At 37.3% G+C, this 16,134-nt stretch overlaps 1 protein-coding gene across 1 annotated transcript in view; it reads left to right on the top strand.

Moving 5' to 3' along the window:
* PREX2 (phosphatidylinositol-3,4,5-trisphosphate-dependent Rac exchange factor 2) overlaps positions 1–16,134 on the top strand; it is a 306,900-nt gene that overhangs the window by 215,646 nt on the left and 75,120 nt on the right. Inside the window, exons 29-31 of the mRNA XM_012663111.1 lie at positions 41–258; positions 4,634–4,736; positions 12,420–12,563. Coding sequence (XP_012518565.1) covers positions 41–258; positions 4,634–4,736; positions 12,420–12,563 — 465 coding nt within the window. The remainder of the gene's footprint in view (positions 1–40; positions 259–4,633; positions 4,737–12,419; positions 12,564–16,134) is intronic.

Below are 16,134 nucleotides of genomic sequence, written 5' to 3'. Positions count from 1 at the left end.
ACATTTTTCAAAGCCATCTTTATGTTCTTTTGGATCACAGACAGTGAGACGCAGCTCCGGAGAGACATGGTTTTCTGCCAGAGTCTCGTGGCCACCGTCTGTGCCTTCTCTGAGCAACTCATGGCGGCCTTAAACCAGATGTTTGACAACAGCAAGGAAAATGAGATGGAAACTTGGGAAGCCAGCAGGAGGTGGCTGGAACAGATAACAAATGCAGGCGTTCTTTTTCACTTTCAGTCACTTCTGTCACCAAACTTGGTAAGGAATCATATGGCTCCCACTGTCTGTGTCAACTGGAACCTGCGTTGTAAAATGATCCCAAATAAGAAGTGGTTATTCATTTCCACCTCATTCTCTCCTTTATTACTGCATCTGCAGTCATTTAGCTACTTTAAAAAATATATATTTCCATGGTCATTCAAGCTTTAGTAAGTATGTATAATGTATTTTTTCTTTCCTGATTTTTATCGCTTCTCTGTGGCTGCTAAAAGCTGAGAAAGCCTCCATCTGTTACTAATTCTTGTATCCCTAAGCACTGACTGGAAAAGGTCATCAGAAGAAAAAGGGTCTTTCTGCTGGTGTTCCTTATTCCCAGTCCAGAAGAAACAGCCTGCCACGAAAGAAAGCTCCCAGGGAGGTTGATATTCTGGAGCGTGCTTAATAGACGGCTCAGACAAGTTGCATGCCATACTGTCTGCAATCTGTTTAAAATTTGCATATGTTAAATAATTTTAGTTCCTTCCTTCGTATGCATGTTTTCCTGTTAAATCTAAGAACATTGCCTTAATTACTGTAGACTATTCCATGTTTATGCATCAGTTTTCCACCAGGGATATGAAGAAAGCAACATGAAATATTTGAAAAATAAAACTATGGTGAGCTTAAGAGTTTTTTCTCATATACCTTCTGTGGTTTGGACAATTGTCATGATGTTTAAAAGCAAATATGTTCACTTTTATATACAAACTTTAGGTGCTCACTAAATAGAATTGTGATTTTAATCATGAGAGCCTATTTCATCTGTGTGCATAGAAGATGTAGCTACTAAGTAATATGGTTGAATTTTTAAACAAATATACATGAATTTATACACAAAATTATGTTTCTCTTCAATGATGTTGAGGACAGGAAACTGATTGCTGCACTGCACAGCCATAGACGGTTCTGGAATTATAACTTAAAGTCCTTCTCAGAGTACTTCCTAGAAACAGAAATAGATTCTTTTGAAAAGACTCTGCTCACTCCACATGGGTGATCAGTTTATTTGGTGGTATTAATGAAAAATTTGAAGTAAGACATTTTTGGAAAAGTGATTAAAAACAAAATAAATATTAATCATTGCTTATCAGATATAAATTACATATGATAGGAGGCCCACTTCCTAACACATGGTAGGCAGTACTTATTGGATGAGTGAATGAATAAATAAGGCATCATTTCTATTCTGTTCTCCTTACTTTAAAACTGCCATTGTCTAATCAAGTGCTCGTACTTTTACTTTAAATTTAATTTTATTTGAAATCTCAAGGAATAGGAGAAAATATTTACAAATGATATAATTTGATGTGACTTATATGCAGAATATATAAAGAACCCTTAAAACTCAATAGTAAAAAAGAAAAATAACGCAATTAAAAAGTGGGCAAAGAATTTGAATAGATATTTCTCCAAAGAATGTACAAAATTGGACAAAAAGCACATGAAATGATAATCAACATCATTAATCCTTAGGGAAATGCAACTGAGAACCACAATGAAGTATATCATGTGTGGTATGGATGGCTGTAATTCAAAAGACAGATAATAACAAGTGTTGGGGAGGATGTGGAGAAATTGTAACTCTTGTAAATTGTTCCTGGGAATTTAAAACAGTATAGTCATTTTGGAAAACAGTTTGGCAGTTCCTTAAAATATGAAACATAGCATAGAGTTTTCATATTACCTAGAAATTCTACTTCTAAGTATTATCCAAGAGAAATGGAAACTAACATTCACACAAAATGTTTCAAGCAAGATTATTCTTAGTAGTTAAAAAGTGGAAACAACCCAAATGCCCATCAACTGTTGAAAGGATAAAGAAAATTTGGTGTATCTGTGTAATGGAATGTTATTCCGCAGAAATGAAGGACTGATATAGGCTACAACATGGATGACCTTAGAAAGCATTATGCTAAGTGAAATAAGCCAGTCACAAAAGCCCATTTATTGTCTAATTCCATTATGATGAAATATGTTGACCAGGTAAATTGTAGAGACAGAAATTAGACTAGTGGTTGTCTACAACCGAGGATGGAGGGAGGAGTATGGGAGTGAGTGCTAATGGGTACTGGGTTTCTTTTTGGGGTGATGAAAATGTTCTAAAGTTCGATTATATTGATAGCTGCACAGCTCTGTGAACAAACTAAAAACCCCCTGAGCTATGTACTTTGAATAGGTGAATTTTACAGTATGTGAATTATATCTCAATGCAGCTTGTTTGTTTGGTTATTTTTAAAGTGGTCTTGTGACTCCTTTGATTTATTTCAGGAATTGATTTTTAAAAATCCAAAGGTTGCTAAGGAAAAAAAATTCAAAGAAACACATAGTCTCTCTGCCTCTGTCACTAGAACACAATATCCACCTAGGAATGTGGATGTCTCTCTGGGAGTGCAGACACTGGCGTTATGTGTGTCCCTGAGCTCTAGGCACAGCCAGTGGTCACTTGGGTATTGCTTTGGCTGTGTCCGCTGAAGCATTGTGACCTGCACCACGGACTGTCTTGGGCATTTCTTCCTGCGTATATTCCTCGCAATCAGAAAAATGCTGAATTTTCAGTTCTTTTCTTCCATTCCAGGTTCATGGCATTTTTCTGCTGCTTTGAAAGGATTATTTATTTATTTATTTATTTATTTTTGAGACAGAGTCTCACTGTGTTGCCCGGGCTAGCGTGCCGTGGCGTCATCCTAGCTCACAGCAGCCTCAAACTCCTGGGATCAAGCGATCCTCCTGCCTCAGCCTCCCGAGTAGCTGGGACTACAGGCATGCGCCACCATGCCCGGCTAATTTTTTCTATATATTTTTAGTTGTCCAGCTTAATTCTTTCTATTTTTTTTTTAGTAGAGACAGGGTCTCGCTCTTGCTCAGGCTGGTTTCGAACTCCTGAGCTCAAACGATCCTCCCACCTCGGCCTCCCATAGTGCTAGGATTACAGGTGTGAGCCACCGTGCTTGGCCCTGAAAGGATTTTAAATATTAATAATAATGGCTTAATAAACATTTATCCAGCACTTACTGTATTCTGTGCACTATATTAAGTATCAAACCAAGGTGCAAAGGTGACTATTCTCTCCATGTCTGTCTCCGTTCTGCCCTTTTGGAGCCTGGGGCTAACTTGCTGATTCTTTTTCACATAATGGAAATTCTTTACCATCTCCTTTATCCTCTACTAATGGTGCCCCAAAAATATGGCTACAAACTTACGGCAACTTTTTAAAATGCTCTATACAGCATGTTAACGTATTGTTTAAAAGGATCATTGACATTCTTAAGAAAACAAATGTTACCTTTAAAAGATAAGCTGTGTATGATAAGGTTAATTACATTTTCATAACAAAGTTAGTAAAAGACCCTATAGAGAATGCATTAAACTGCTAATGGGAAGACGAGACTCTAGTGCTAGAAAGATGATATCGCTAAGGCACGGACGGAATCTGTTACAGTGACAGGGTTTTATCTGCCTCAGCTATCAAATCATATGCTGTAAAAATGAGATAAATGACTAAAGCAAATCAAATATTCACAAGATTCCAGGCTAAGGCCCCTTAAAGACAAGTAAGGTGAACATGATTCTCGCCCCTAAGCTCTTGGGAAGAAAAATAATTACATACATGGAAATTACTTTTATCACAGTTCTAATAAGTAACAAATTGAATAATTAGTAAATTATCTTATAAAATAGGATGGCCATTATGTAGTATAGATTTTAACTAAAACAATAACTTTGCTTCTCAGAAGTTATAATTTATAAGATTTTGGACGGTTAGAGGCAAATAGCATGGTTTTTGTATATTTATTTGTAAATAATAAATCAATATATCTAGCTGCAAAATAGACTGGAAAAAAATGTGTATATCACCATTTAAACAATAGGGGAAAAGTGAAATAAAACCATAAAAGAAACTTGTAGGTCAGGTGCTGAGGCTCATGGCTGTAATCCTAGCACTTTGGGAGGCCGAGGTAAGAGGATCGCTTGAGGCCAGGAGTTTGAGACCAGCCTGAGCAAGAGTGAGACCTTGTCTCTACAAAAAATAGAATAATTAGCCGGGTGTGGTGGCACTTGCCTCTGGTCCCAGCCACTTGTGAGGCTGAAGCAGGAGGATCGCTTGAGCTGGAAGTTTGAGGTTGCTGTGAGCTATGATGACACCACTGCACAGCAAAACTCTCTCAAAAAAAAATAAATAAATAAACTTGTAACTTTGAGGGATTTGTTAATTTCATTTTGGGCAGTGAATTCTTAGAGAAGTGTTTATAATTTTGTTTTGTACCTATGTGTAAATACAACACAAGTGAAGCTATTTTTGGTCTAAACTTACATTATGTCATGTTATATTCCATTATATCGTATTGTGTTAAACATAGTTTTTCTTTCCTTGTAGACAGATGAACAAGCCATGTTGGAAGATACATTGGTTGCACTATTTGATTTAGAAAAGGTTTCCTTTTACTTTAAACCATCAGAAGAGGAACCACTGGTTGCAAGTAAGTAATTAAATGTGTGTAGGATTTCTTTGGCATCAAACAGTAACATATGGTATAACTTTGATATTAATATATCTGATAGACAGTGATTTTATGAATTGAAAGATTGAAAAGTATCTCTGTGATTTAGCAATTTTCCATCATTAAACCTGATAAAGGCACTATTTTAAGTTATCTCAGAGAAGTAGCAATACCCGTGGTTTAATGCCCATATCTTTTAGTTTCTGCAAGTTATTAAATATCATCATTGTCTGCTATTTCCACATTCTCATAAATAGGTCTCAAATATATGTATCAGTCCAGGAAATCTTCAGCAGTTTGTTATTATTAATATTTTTGTGTGCCCCCTTCTTTCTTCATACGTGTGAGGATGCTGTATATTATGATAAAAGATGTAAACTTCTTCAGGGCTGAGAAATGTTCTTATTTTTCACATTCCTAGTATAATAAATAGGGATTCAATAAATGTTCATTTAATTCATGATTTGATTTCAGAATGATATTCATTCATTCATTCATCAAAAATTTCTTAAATGCTTACTTGCCGAGACTATTTTCATCGTTGGATTCAGTAGAGAACTAAACAGACTACTATCTCTCATGGGGCTTATATTCAGGTGGGGAGAAATATTATAAATAATAAGGAAGATAAACAAATTAATTTTATAATAAATTAGAAGGTAATGATATAAAGTATGTGAAGGGGGAAGTAAAAGACAGCTAGGATGAAAACGAAGGGGCAAGTGCAAGGTTGCAAATAGCAGGGAGGAAAGCCTCACTTAGAAGAAGAACAGCTCCCTGAGGGCTGAGGGAGGGAGTCCCACATGTGTCAGGGGAGGGGTGTCCCAGACTCACTGGACTCAGGTGGGAGCAGGCTTGGCATACTGTCAGGATAGCAAGTTGGCCGGCTTGGCTGGAGTCCAGTGAGTGACGGAACAGAGCAGGAGGTGGGGACAATGAGGAGGCCAGACTAGGAGGCCAGACTAACAGGGTTTGCCGGCCTTTGAAAGAGCTTTACCTTCCTAACCAAGCCATTTAGCAGGTGAATGACAGGATCTGACTTACATAATAAAAGGCGGCCTGTATTGAATAGAACATTCTTGAAGCAAGGGCAGAAACCCAGTGACCAGTTAGGAAGCTACTGAATGACCCAGGTAAGAGAAGGGTAGCTGTGGAGATGGTAAAAAAAAAAAAAAAAAAAAAATTGATGCCGTTTATATTAACTTATGAAGGTAGAGAGAACAGAATTTTATCAAAGTTTCGTTTTCCCCAATGAATGAGAATAAGAAGTACAAAGTTAGAAATTCAAGGGAGAATTTTTCTGGCACAGGGTATTATTTGATAAGAATAATATTATTTGAACAAATTGTGTGGTCTTCTGTGGGTATGTATAGAGCAGGATGTATTTTCATTTACTTGAATAACGTAGCCATAGTTTTGCTGAAGGCAGAGAAAACTCTATTTTCGTGATATAACCCAATACGTTTTTCAGAGCTTTGCCTGAGGAACTATAAGTAGTGCTGTTTTCCAGCAGTACTGTTTTCCATCGTTCCAATATGACATTATTGGCAAATGGTCTGTTGAGCAAGTAGGAGCAGCCCCAGTATCATAAGCTTGATAAAATATTTACTTATTGCATATCCACCATGAGAGATTTCATTTTGGTATATTGGAACACATACTAAATATTAAAGATAATTGAGACCATGTAAGTAGTATTAGTATATAAATGTAGATGTACCTGCGACACACAAAAATTGTGATATACATGTGGCACTACATTTTTATGTATTTCTTTGAAGCATAACCTCGACTTCTGAAAATAGTTCTTAGTGCAGGGCTAGTCCCAGTACTACATTGCTAGATATTCCAAATGAATTTAAAACAGTGATGATAGGAACATAGTTCTCATTTTAAGTTGGCTCGGGAAGGAAGAGAATTATTCAACATCCAAGGGTTATCACATCTTAAGTGTTGTAAGAAAACCAGAGTTTTATGATATATTGCATGGGGTTGGATCTTTCTATATGTGCAGACATACGTAATTAATTCTACATCACTGGAATGGAAACTGGTTGGCTGCAAGTCTGAGAAAGGACTGAGTGCAGAGGGAAGGAAGCACCAAGGTGTAAAGAGACTATTTGGCTTTGAAGTCAAGAAACCTGAGTTCAAGTCCTGCCTCCATTCTCATCTGCAAACGTGAGAATGTTAGCTTTCCCTAACTCACATGGCTGAGGGACTTAAATAAAATAATGTATTTGGAAGACTCTAGCATTATAAATGGCTATGGTAGTATTCAGTAAGTATTTGAATCCATCTTCCTTACTTTATTACTTTGCGTTCTTTTCAAAAAGCTCTATTTATAGCATCACCGGTAATGTTACTTTTGCATGTAAAGAATAACGAGATTCTGAAGAATTATGGCATGCCAAGCAAGTAGAACTCAAATGTCTTGACTGAAGACATTTCATTTCCGTTGAAGAAATAACAAGCTAAGTGCTGAACTAAGTTCTAGGTATATAATGGTAAGAAAATGAAACCAAGTTTTTAGAGTCTAGTGAGAGACACAAAAGAATAAATGGACAATTAGACTCACTTCAGTGATAAGGGAAGTACAAGGTACTTCCTGTGCCATATTATGTAATAAGGAAAGGAGGAATGAACTATCTAAATGATTAGGTTATCTATAATTAAATTTATTTTATGGAAAATCTGCATTTTTTTGGAGAATAGTATAATGACAGCAGGTCTTCTCCTTTTCAGTGGTGATAGGTAATTTTATAGTGATTAATTGCTAGGAGAATGAATATGTGGAGTCCCCATTATCCCTGTATGGGTCAGGCATTGTGCCTGGAGCTGGTGGATGAAATAGAAATGGTCCCTATCTCCACGGAGTTGACAGCCAAGTTGGGAGACAATGAATAGGAATCCACTACAAAGATCGTTAGGAATGTGATAAATCCTATGATGGAAATAGACAGATACATAAAGAAAGAGGATCAGATGGCCCTCTAAGGGGTGACCAGAGGAGGGCTTCTCTGCAGAAGTAGCTTTTAAGCTGAGATCTGAAGGACAGGAAAGACCCAACCCTACAGTAAATCAGGGAAGAGCAATCCAGGAACTGGGAACTACCAACTTCATAGTCAAAGAATCTTCAAACGAATTGACCCATTCAACGATTAGGAGCTGCATTTATAAGGATGGGATGGCGCTGTTAAAACCCCTCTCGAGGATGAATCCCTCTGTAGCTGTAGTCCCCAACCCCTGGGCTGCAGAGCTGCACTTGTCCATGGCCTGTTAGGAACCAGGCCACACAGCAGGAGGTGGGGTGTGATAGGCACTCTGTCAGAGGCAGGGCAGCTGCTCCCAAGTGCCCTGGCTTAATCACTCCTGTGGAATCCTCCGAGTGCCAAGTGGAAACAGCTTTTCAGCCGCAGCTGCCTCAGCAGCAGTGTGTGTGTGTACGGGCAAGGAGAAATTAAGAAGAGAGGGCCCAGAATGTTGGGAAGCTAGTGCCCTGCTCCCTTTGGCCTAATGGTCCTTCTGGCATGCTGCCCTCTCCTCTCAGCTGGAAGTGGCCCCCACTGATGCCCAAACTCTGAGAGACCCACAATTCTCCCGGGACCCACTGGCATCCCAAGGCTGCTGTGGTGCAAGTGGGTGCTAGGCAATGTTGTCTGTGGGTCCAGCAACGCAGAGACCCAGGGGCTGAGACTCCTGGGTTGGCACAGCTGCAAAAATCACTGCCTGTCCATGAAAGGAGGGAAATGAGCCACACCCTCCATGCAGAACCCGGGCATGGTGAGCGGAGTGCTACTCGGGGTGTACCCCCCTCAAGCCTAGAACTTGCAAACCTGCAGCTCACCCATGCCAAAAGCTTGTGCTTGGAGCAGAGACAGCTATGTCTGCAGCATTGCATGGTTGGGGGAGGGGAGGTTCCCATCTCCATGTGCCTTCCTGGGCTTTGCTGCTGTTCCTACTCTGGGGCGGAGATACCCTCCTACTCTGTGGACTCCTCTCTGCACTTGTGTCTCCAGTGGGAGGGGTGCACATGACTTCATATCATGAGCCTAGGGTTTTCTGGTGCAGGAGAGTGGGCATTCCACCTTCCTCTGTCCTAAAAAGTCTTCATGGCAGTCCTAGTCTCAGTCCCCTTGGAGCAGCCCACCCTACAAGTCAGAAACCTGGGAACCCTGCTGCTCCCCTGTGTCTCCCTGTTCCTTTGTGGTTGTCACAGTCCAAGTGGGTGCTGGGGAATGTTCATGTGGGATCCAGTGGCAGGGAGACCGAGGGGCTGTCACTTTCCTGGCAGTATAGAGAAACCCACATGGGTGCAGGCAGTATGGCACCTGCTGTCTCAGCTTGGGTCTGTGGTGGGCAGAAGTGATCCTACGTGGGCCCACTGCTGGGTGCTCTGCTCCCAAGAGGCTCTCAGATCCCTGATGGTAGCAGCACCTGGATTATCAGGGTAGAAGGGCTCTCCAACAAATCAGGAGATGGCAGCCTGCCATAGTTGTGAGCTGAGGAAAAGTAAACACTCCCACCTACCCTTTCCACCAGGCTCCAAATCCTTCAAGGGTCAGTCTCTGCCAAAATCTTGCTCCTTGTTCTTCTCCACAACTCCTTCCTGTTTTTTTTCTTATTGTTTAGTTTTAAGAGTTATTTGTGTATTTTTGATAACAGTTCCTTTTCAGAAGTGTCTTTTGCAGATATTTTCTCCCAGTCCACTGCTTTTTTTCTCATTCTCTCTACATTTCTTTCAAAGAGCAGAAGTTTTAAATTTGACAAAATCTAGCTTATCAATTCTTTCTTTGATTATGCCCTTGGTGTTTTTTCTAAAAAGTCATCACCTTTCCCAAGGTCATCTAGGTTTTCTCTTATGTTATCTTCTAGGAGTTTTATAGTTTTGCATATTAAATTTAGGTCTATGATTCACTTTTAGTTAATATTTGTGCTGGGTATAAGGTCAGTGTCTAGAGTCGTGTTTTTGCATGTAGATGTACAGTTGTTCCAGAACCATTTGTTGAAAAGACTATCTTTGCTCCGTTGTGTTGCCTTTGCTCCTTGATCAAAGATCAGTTTGGTATATTTGTTTTGGTCTATTTCTGAGCTCTCTATTCTGTTCCATTGATCTATTTGTCTATTCTTTTTCCAATACCATATTATCTTGATTACCGTAGCTTTATAATAAGTCTTGAAGTCAGGTAGTGTCAGTCCTTCAACTTTGTTCTTCAATATTGTGTTGGCTATTTTGGGTCCTCTGCCTCTCCACATAAACTTTAAAATGAGTTTGTAAATATTCATGAAAGAACGTGTTGGGATTTTGTTTAGTATTACACTGACACTATAGATCAAGTTGGGAAGAATGACATCTTGACAATATTGATTCTTCCTATCCATGAACATGGAATATTTCTCTATTCTTTTTTTTGTTTCTTTCATCAGAGTTTTGTAGTTTTCCTCATACAGATCTTGTACATATTTTATTAGAGGCAAACCTAAGTATTTCATGGGGGGGATGCTAATGTAAGTGGTGTAGTGTTTTTAATTTCAAATTCCCCTTATACATTGCTAGTATATAGGAAAGCAATTGACTTTTGAATATTAACCTGTATACTGCAACCTTGCTATAATTACTCATTAGTTTCAGTTTTTTGTTGTTACTGCTGATTTTTTCAGATTTTTAACATTGATGATCGTGTCATCTGCAAACAAAGTTTTATTTTTTCCTTGCCAATCTTTGTACTTTTTATTTTCTTTTCTTATTTGTTATCCAAAACTTCCAGTATGATATTGAAAAGGATGGTGAAAGTGGACATCCTTACCTTGTTCCTGATCTTAGTAGGAAAACTTCAGGTTTCTCACCATTAAATAGGATGCTAGCTGTAGATTCTTCATCAAGTTGAGGAAGTTCCCTTGTATTTCTAGTTGACTTACAGTTTTTATCACAAATCAGTTTTGGATTTTGTCAAATGCTTTTTCTGTGTCTATTGATGTGATCCTGTGATTTTTCTTTTTTAGCCTGTCGATATGATGAATTACCTCATTGATTTTTGAATGTTGAACCAGCCTTGCATACCTGCGATAAATCCTACTTGGTTGTGGTGTACAATTTATTTTATACATTGTTAGACTTGATCTGCTAATATTTTGTTGAGAATTTTCCTATCTATATTCATGAGAATTATTGTGTACTTTTACAACTGCAACAAATGCTTCCAGGGAAACAGTCTCCATTCTTTCTTATAGTACTTGTAGTTTTAACTTCACTTTATACTAATATACTTGATAATTTTCAGTAAGTCTCAGTTTCCTAATTCCTAATATAGCATCTTGTTTAGTTCTATGCTAGTCTTATAATATGAAACTCTACCTGTTGTGTAATTATTTTCCTTTCAATAACATTATCCATTTGTTAACACAGAGATTGGTTACATTGATGCCAAAGAGTAAGGGTATGGAATTTAACATAAATTAAAATATATGTGAGAGACAGTATATGAAAAGAGGAACTAGAAGGTACAAATAATTAGTGGGTATAAATCTGTATTTTCTTTAGTATCCATGGATCTTTTTTCTTTATTTTAGAAACCTAGGAAAGTAAAAGATTTTCCCATTATTAAAATGCTATTAACTTCCAACTCTTAGGCTAAGAAACTTACTTATTCTCTTTCCTAAACCTAATTCTTTGTGTCTTCCTTTAAAAGAATAATAACAAAATTAAATAAGCATTTTATATGGCATAAAAAAGACTCATAAGTATTAATGAAATGTGTCCTCTATTCATATGCAGAATTGAGTAGATAAATTTAATAAGGAGCCTGGAATCTGGTATCATAAATGGCATTTAACCTTGAACTCTAATTTTGTATCAGTTTTACTGAAAGAAGCAGGTTAAAAGTAATAAATATTGATTCGATAACATGTATTACATACCAAGTACGTTTTGGCCTTAATTTTTAACTGGTTAATGTGACTATTCTTGCTTTTTAGGGAGATTTTTATACTCTTTTTTAATGAGGTAGAAATATTCATCATGCATAAATATCATAAAATGGAGAGGATTTATGATAACATTGTGAAATAATCCTACAGCATTTTAGCCTTTCATTTATTTTTTTTATGAAAGTAATTAAATCTAGGTTCTTTGAAAATAGCTACAAGAATTTGGACAATTTTTAATGACTGTAGGGCATCAACAGAGGATAATACATTTTTGCTCTGGTGTACAGGGAATGGAGCTTGCAAAATGGTGCTAATTTTGATAATGGTTGCTACATACTCATTTTCTTGCACAGTACTTAAAAAGTATACCCCAAGGACTCATTTTGAGTAAAATATGAATGAGGCAACTGCCCTGGGATATTTTGAATCCAAACCATGTGTAGCTAAACTCCTCACTTAGTTAAGTGAGACACCTGGTATGTCAAAGTAACAAAGTTTCTTATTACAGAATTTTATATGCAGTACAGTAAGTAATAAATCTGTTGCTTTAGCTAATGAGAATCTGATTTAATACCTTCCACTGAACAGCACTGTGTATTTAACATGAACTTGATACACACAAGCACTTTTAATATATTAGTTTCTAGTAATTTTCAGATTTATTTTTAAAAGTTAACAAGTATATCATATACCATGTCTTTATTTTAGGCAGTAATATAATATTAAATGTCATTTTAGATGTTCCTCTTACATATCAAGCGGAAGGAAGTCGTCAAGCTCTGAAAGTTTACTTCTACATTGACAGTTACCATTTTGAACAACTGCCTCAACGGTTGAAAAATGGAGGAGGGTTTAAAATTCATCCTGTTCTTTTTGCACAAGGTAAACAGTTTCTCTTTTTATGCTTCGTACACTTAAATTGTTTTATCTTTATTTATTTTTTTATAAATTTAATTTTAACTGCCAAGATTTTTTAAATTAATTTGAAAATTCACTCATAGTATTTAGGTAATATGTTTGCTTCTGGGAATGTTTCTTAAGGAAAGAATCATGTATGATTTAAATATTTATTAAATAGGATTGCAGCATTATTTATAATGGAGAATTAAGATATGAGTGGTTTAAACAAAGATAAGTTGGGTTTAACTAGTTTAAATAAGTTAAAATATTGTAGAGCTATTAAAATTGCACAATTGAAATGTTTTATGAGATAAAAAAGTTTGACAGTACATGCATGCAAGATATAAAAAAGAATTTATATTTTAGTCTCAATTGTGTCATGTATGTATGTATGTATGTATATATTTACATATATGTGTGTTAACTGTTTTCAGTATCCTTGGATGGTTAAATTGATACTTTTTAAAATTCTTTATGTTAATTTTTTTGGTCAGGAAATATGTATTCCTTTCTAATTTTTTTTTTCAAATAAACAAGTATCAACAACTGCAATAGAAGAAATTAAGATTAGCATAAGCAAGAAAATTCTTGCAGTGAACTAAATTTCCAAGGGAAGGTCCTCAATCTTTTATTTCTGAAATCATAAAATGCTACCTAGAAAAGATTAAAGTCCAAGTTATTATGTAGTGTCTTCTAGTCTAGGATTCCCCTCCAGCTCCTAAAAAAATGCAAGCTGTAGGCACAAGATTATACCAATTTCTCTGAATAATACCATAGGGATTTTTTTTTTTTTTGAGTTTTCAAGAACTGCATTGGCTTGGCTGTGGCATTTTAATGTTCTAATAAAAATGAGAAGAGTAGAGGAATGAAATCCATCTATCTAATTGCAGAATGGACAGGCATATGAAATCTAAATTTGCTACCAATTGAAAATTTTGCTTTGTATCTCATGCATATTATTTTAAAACCCTGAATTCTCAGAGAGAGATTACCCTTTCGTCAATCTCAAAATACTTGGCAAGAATACATTTAAACAGAGTAAAGTTTCAGTGAAGAAACGATTTTAGAGTTATTAGAAGGTATCTTCATTTCTCTTTGGAGGACTGTGATTTATAGGTAGGGTCAATGTAGGTAATACAAGATTCTGTAATTAAAAGGAAGAAAAACAGAAAGAAACAATAAGCAAAAATAGACCTTCGGAGATGTGTTAGGAGAATGGTTTAACTTAAAACAGGTTAAAAGCCAGCACAGGGATAGATAATTTAATAAGATAGGGAAGGATGCTGGTCTGGTGCTGGTCTGGAATGTTAACTTACAGGATTTAATGCGGGCTTACCTTTCCTTCTTTCTTTCTTTCTTTCTTTCTCTCTTTCTTTCCTTTTTTCTTTTTTTTTTGGAGACAGAGGTCTTACTCTGTCTTCTGGGCTAAAGTGCAGTGGCATTATCATAGCTTATTACAACCTCAAACTCATGGATTCAAGCGATTCTCCTGCCTCAGCCTCCCGAGCAGCTGGGACTACAGGCACATACCTCCACACCTGGCTAACTTTTTCTGTTTTTTGTAAAGATGGGGTCTCCCTCTCATTCAGGCTGGTCTCGAACTCCTGAGTTCAAGCAATCCTCCCACCTCAGCCTCCTAGAGTGCTAGGATTACAGGTGTGAGCCACTGTGCATGGCCTTCATTTCTTTCTTTTTTTATGTTTTTTTTATTTCTGCATATTATGGGGGTACACATGTTTAGGTTACATCGCCCTTGCATCCCCTCCCCCCCAGTCAGAGATTCAAGCGTGTCCATCCCCCAGATGGTGCACATCGCACTCATTATGTATTATATACCCATCCCCTCCTCCCCTCTCCCATCTGCCCAACGCCCAATAAATGTTATTCCTATATGTGCACTTAAGTGTTGATCAGTTAAAACCAGTTTGCTGGTGAGTACATTTGTTTTTTTTATTTCTTTTTAAGAATTTTGTCTTTGCGGCTGGACATAGTGGCTCACACCTGTAATCCTAACACTCTGGAAGGTGGAGGCAGGAGGATTGCTTGAGGTCAGGAGTTCGAGACCAGCCTGAGAAAGAGGGAGACCCCCATCTCTACTAAAAATAAAAAATTAGCAGAGTGTGGTGGCACACACCTCTAGTCCCAGCTACTCGGGAGGCTGAGGCAGGAGGATCGCTTGAGCCCAGGAGTTTGAGGTTCAGTGAGCTATGATGATGCCACTGCACTCCAGCCAGGGTGCCAGAGTGAGGCTGTCTCAAAAAAAAAAAATTGTCTTTGAAATCATTGCTGAGATAACAGATGGCACTAAGAATCTTTGTAAAAAATAAATTATTGCATTGGTGACACATCAGCCATAAATAGCTGAATAATCATACTCAGTAGGAAAAAGATTATTTTGCAAGCAACCTCTATTTTAGTTTTGGTAAAATTCAATTTAAAAGTAATCTCTAAATATGCATCATTTCAGTGAATACAGTATCATTTTTAAAATGTAATTTAAAGAAAAGTAAACATTAGGTCCTAGTATTCTCACAGCAGTAAAATATGAAAAATGATTTAAATAAGCAACAGTGGAAATACTTCTGCAGTCGAGGTCACAGATAGGTAAAGAAGATGGGAAATAGTTTGTCTCATTAAAAATCTCAGGGATCAGGTTGTTTATTGAAGAAAGTACAGAAGTTCCTCTACCTTCATAAAACTCCCATGAGGAATCATTAGTAGCTCTTAGTGTTCATCCGACTGAGAGGAGCACAGGAAATTCAGACCTAGTTTGAGTAGAGATTACCATCTGGTAATTGAAAGTGGTGGTAAATAGAAGAGATTTCAAATGAAGTCAATTCCTAGGATGAAAGTTTATTTGAAGGGTTTTAGTGTTGTGTATACATGTGTACATGGTTCTTTGCTCGCAAATAAAAAAATTAAAAATTGGATGAATTTGAAAATTTCCTGGGAAATTGATTTAAAGTCACCCCTTCTAAAGTTTTCTGTGGTACCATCTGTAAGAGTAGAACTGGAAGCAAATGTATCACCCTCTTCCCATTTTTCCTGCTTCCATGGAGCAGTGGGAAAAGGAGGGCACAGTAGTTGATGATGTGTCCTGCAGAGGTGGGACCAACTATTAGATTAGGAATTTTGAGATCGGAAGTGAGCAGGGATGGAGGTCAATGTATATTGCTGAAGGCCAGAGCTGAAGGAGAACAGCTGTCTAGGCAGACCAAAGTGACACAGATTTCCAAGGTAGGGGACCAGAAACAGACAGACAGGAAAGTCCGTACAGAGCATAACCAAAATGCTAGAATGTGACGATCGCCCTAAAGAAACCTTCTAGCTGATATTCATAAGTGCTTCCTACAGATCAGGGAACTAATGCTGTTGAAATCCCTGAGGCATTGGTGAGATAAAACAAATAACTGTAAATTGGCGAAAACATAAATACAAGGAAGATAAATATTCAGGGTCCCTTTCTTCACCTAACTCCCCACTGACCTGCGTCTGTCAGTGGTTCTCAATACTAACTGCACACTAACCGTCCTGGAAAGGTTTTAGAAAGTAC

The sequence above is a fragment of the Propithecus coquereli genome, unplaced genomic scaffold (genome assembly GCF_000956105.1).
Source record: "Propithecus coquereli isolate 6110/MARCELLA unplaced genomic scaffold, Pcoq_1.0 Scaffold8, whole genome shotgun sequence".
In the NCBI taxonomy this organism is placed as follows: domain Eukaryota; kingdom Metazoa; phylum Chordata; class Mammalia; order Primates; family Indriidae; genus Propithecus; species Propithecus coquereli.
This window is presented reverse-complemented; position numbering and strand designations above follow the sequence as displayed.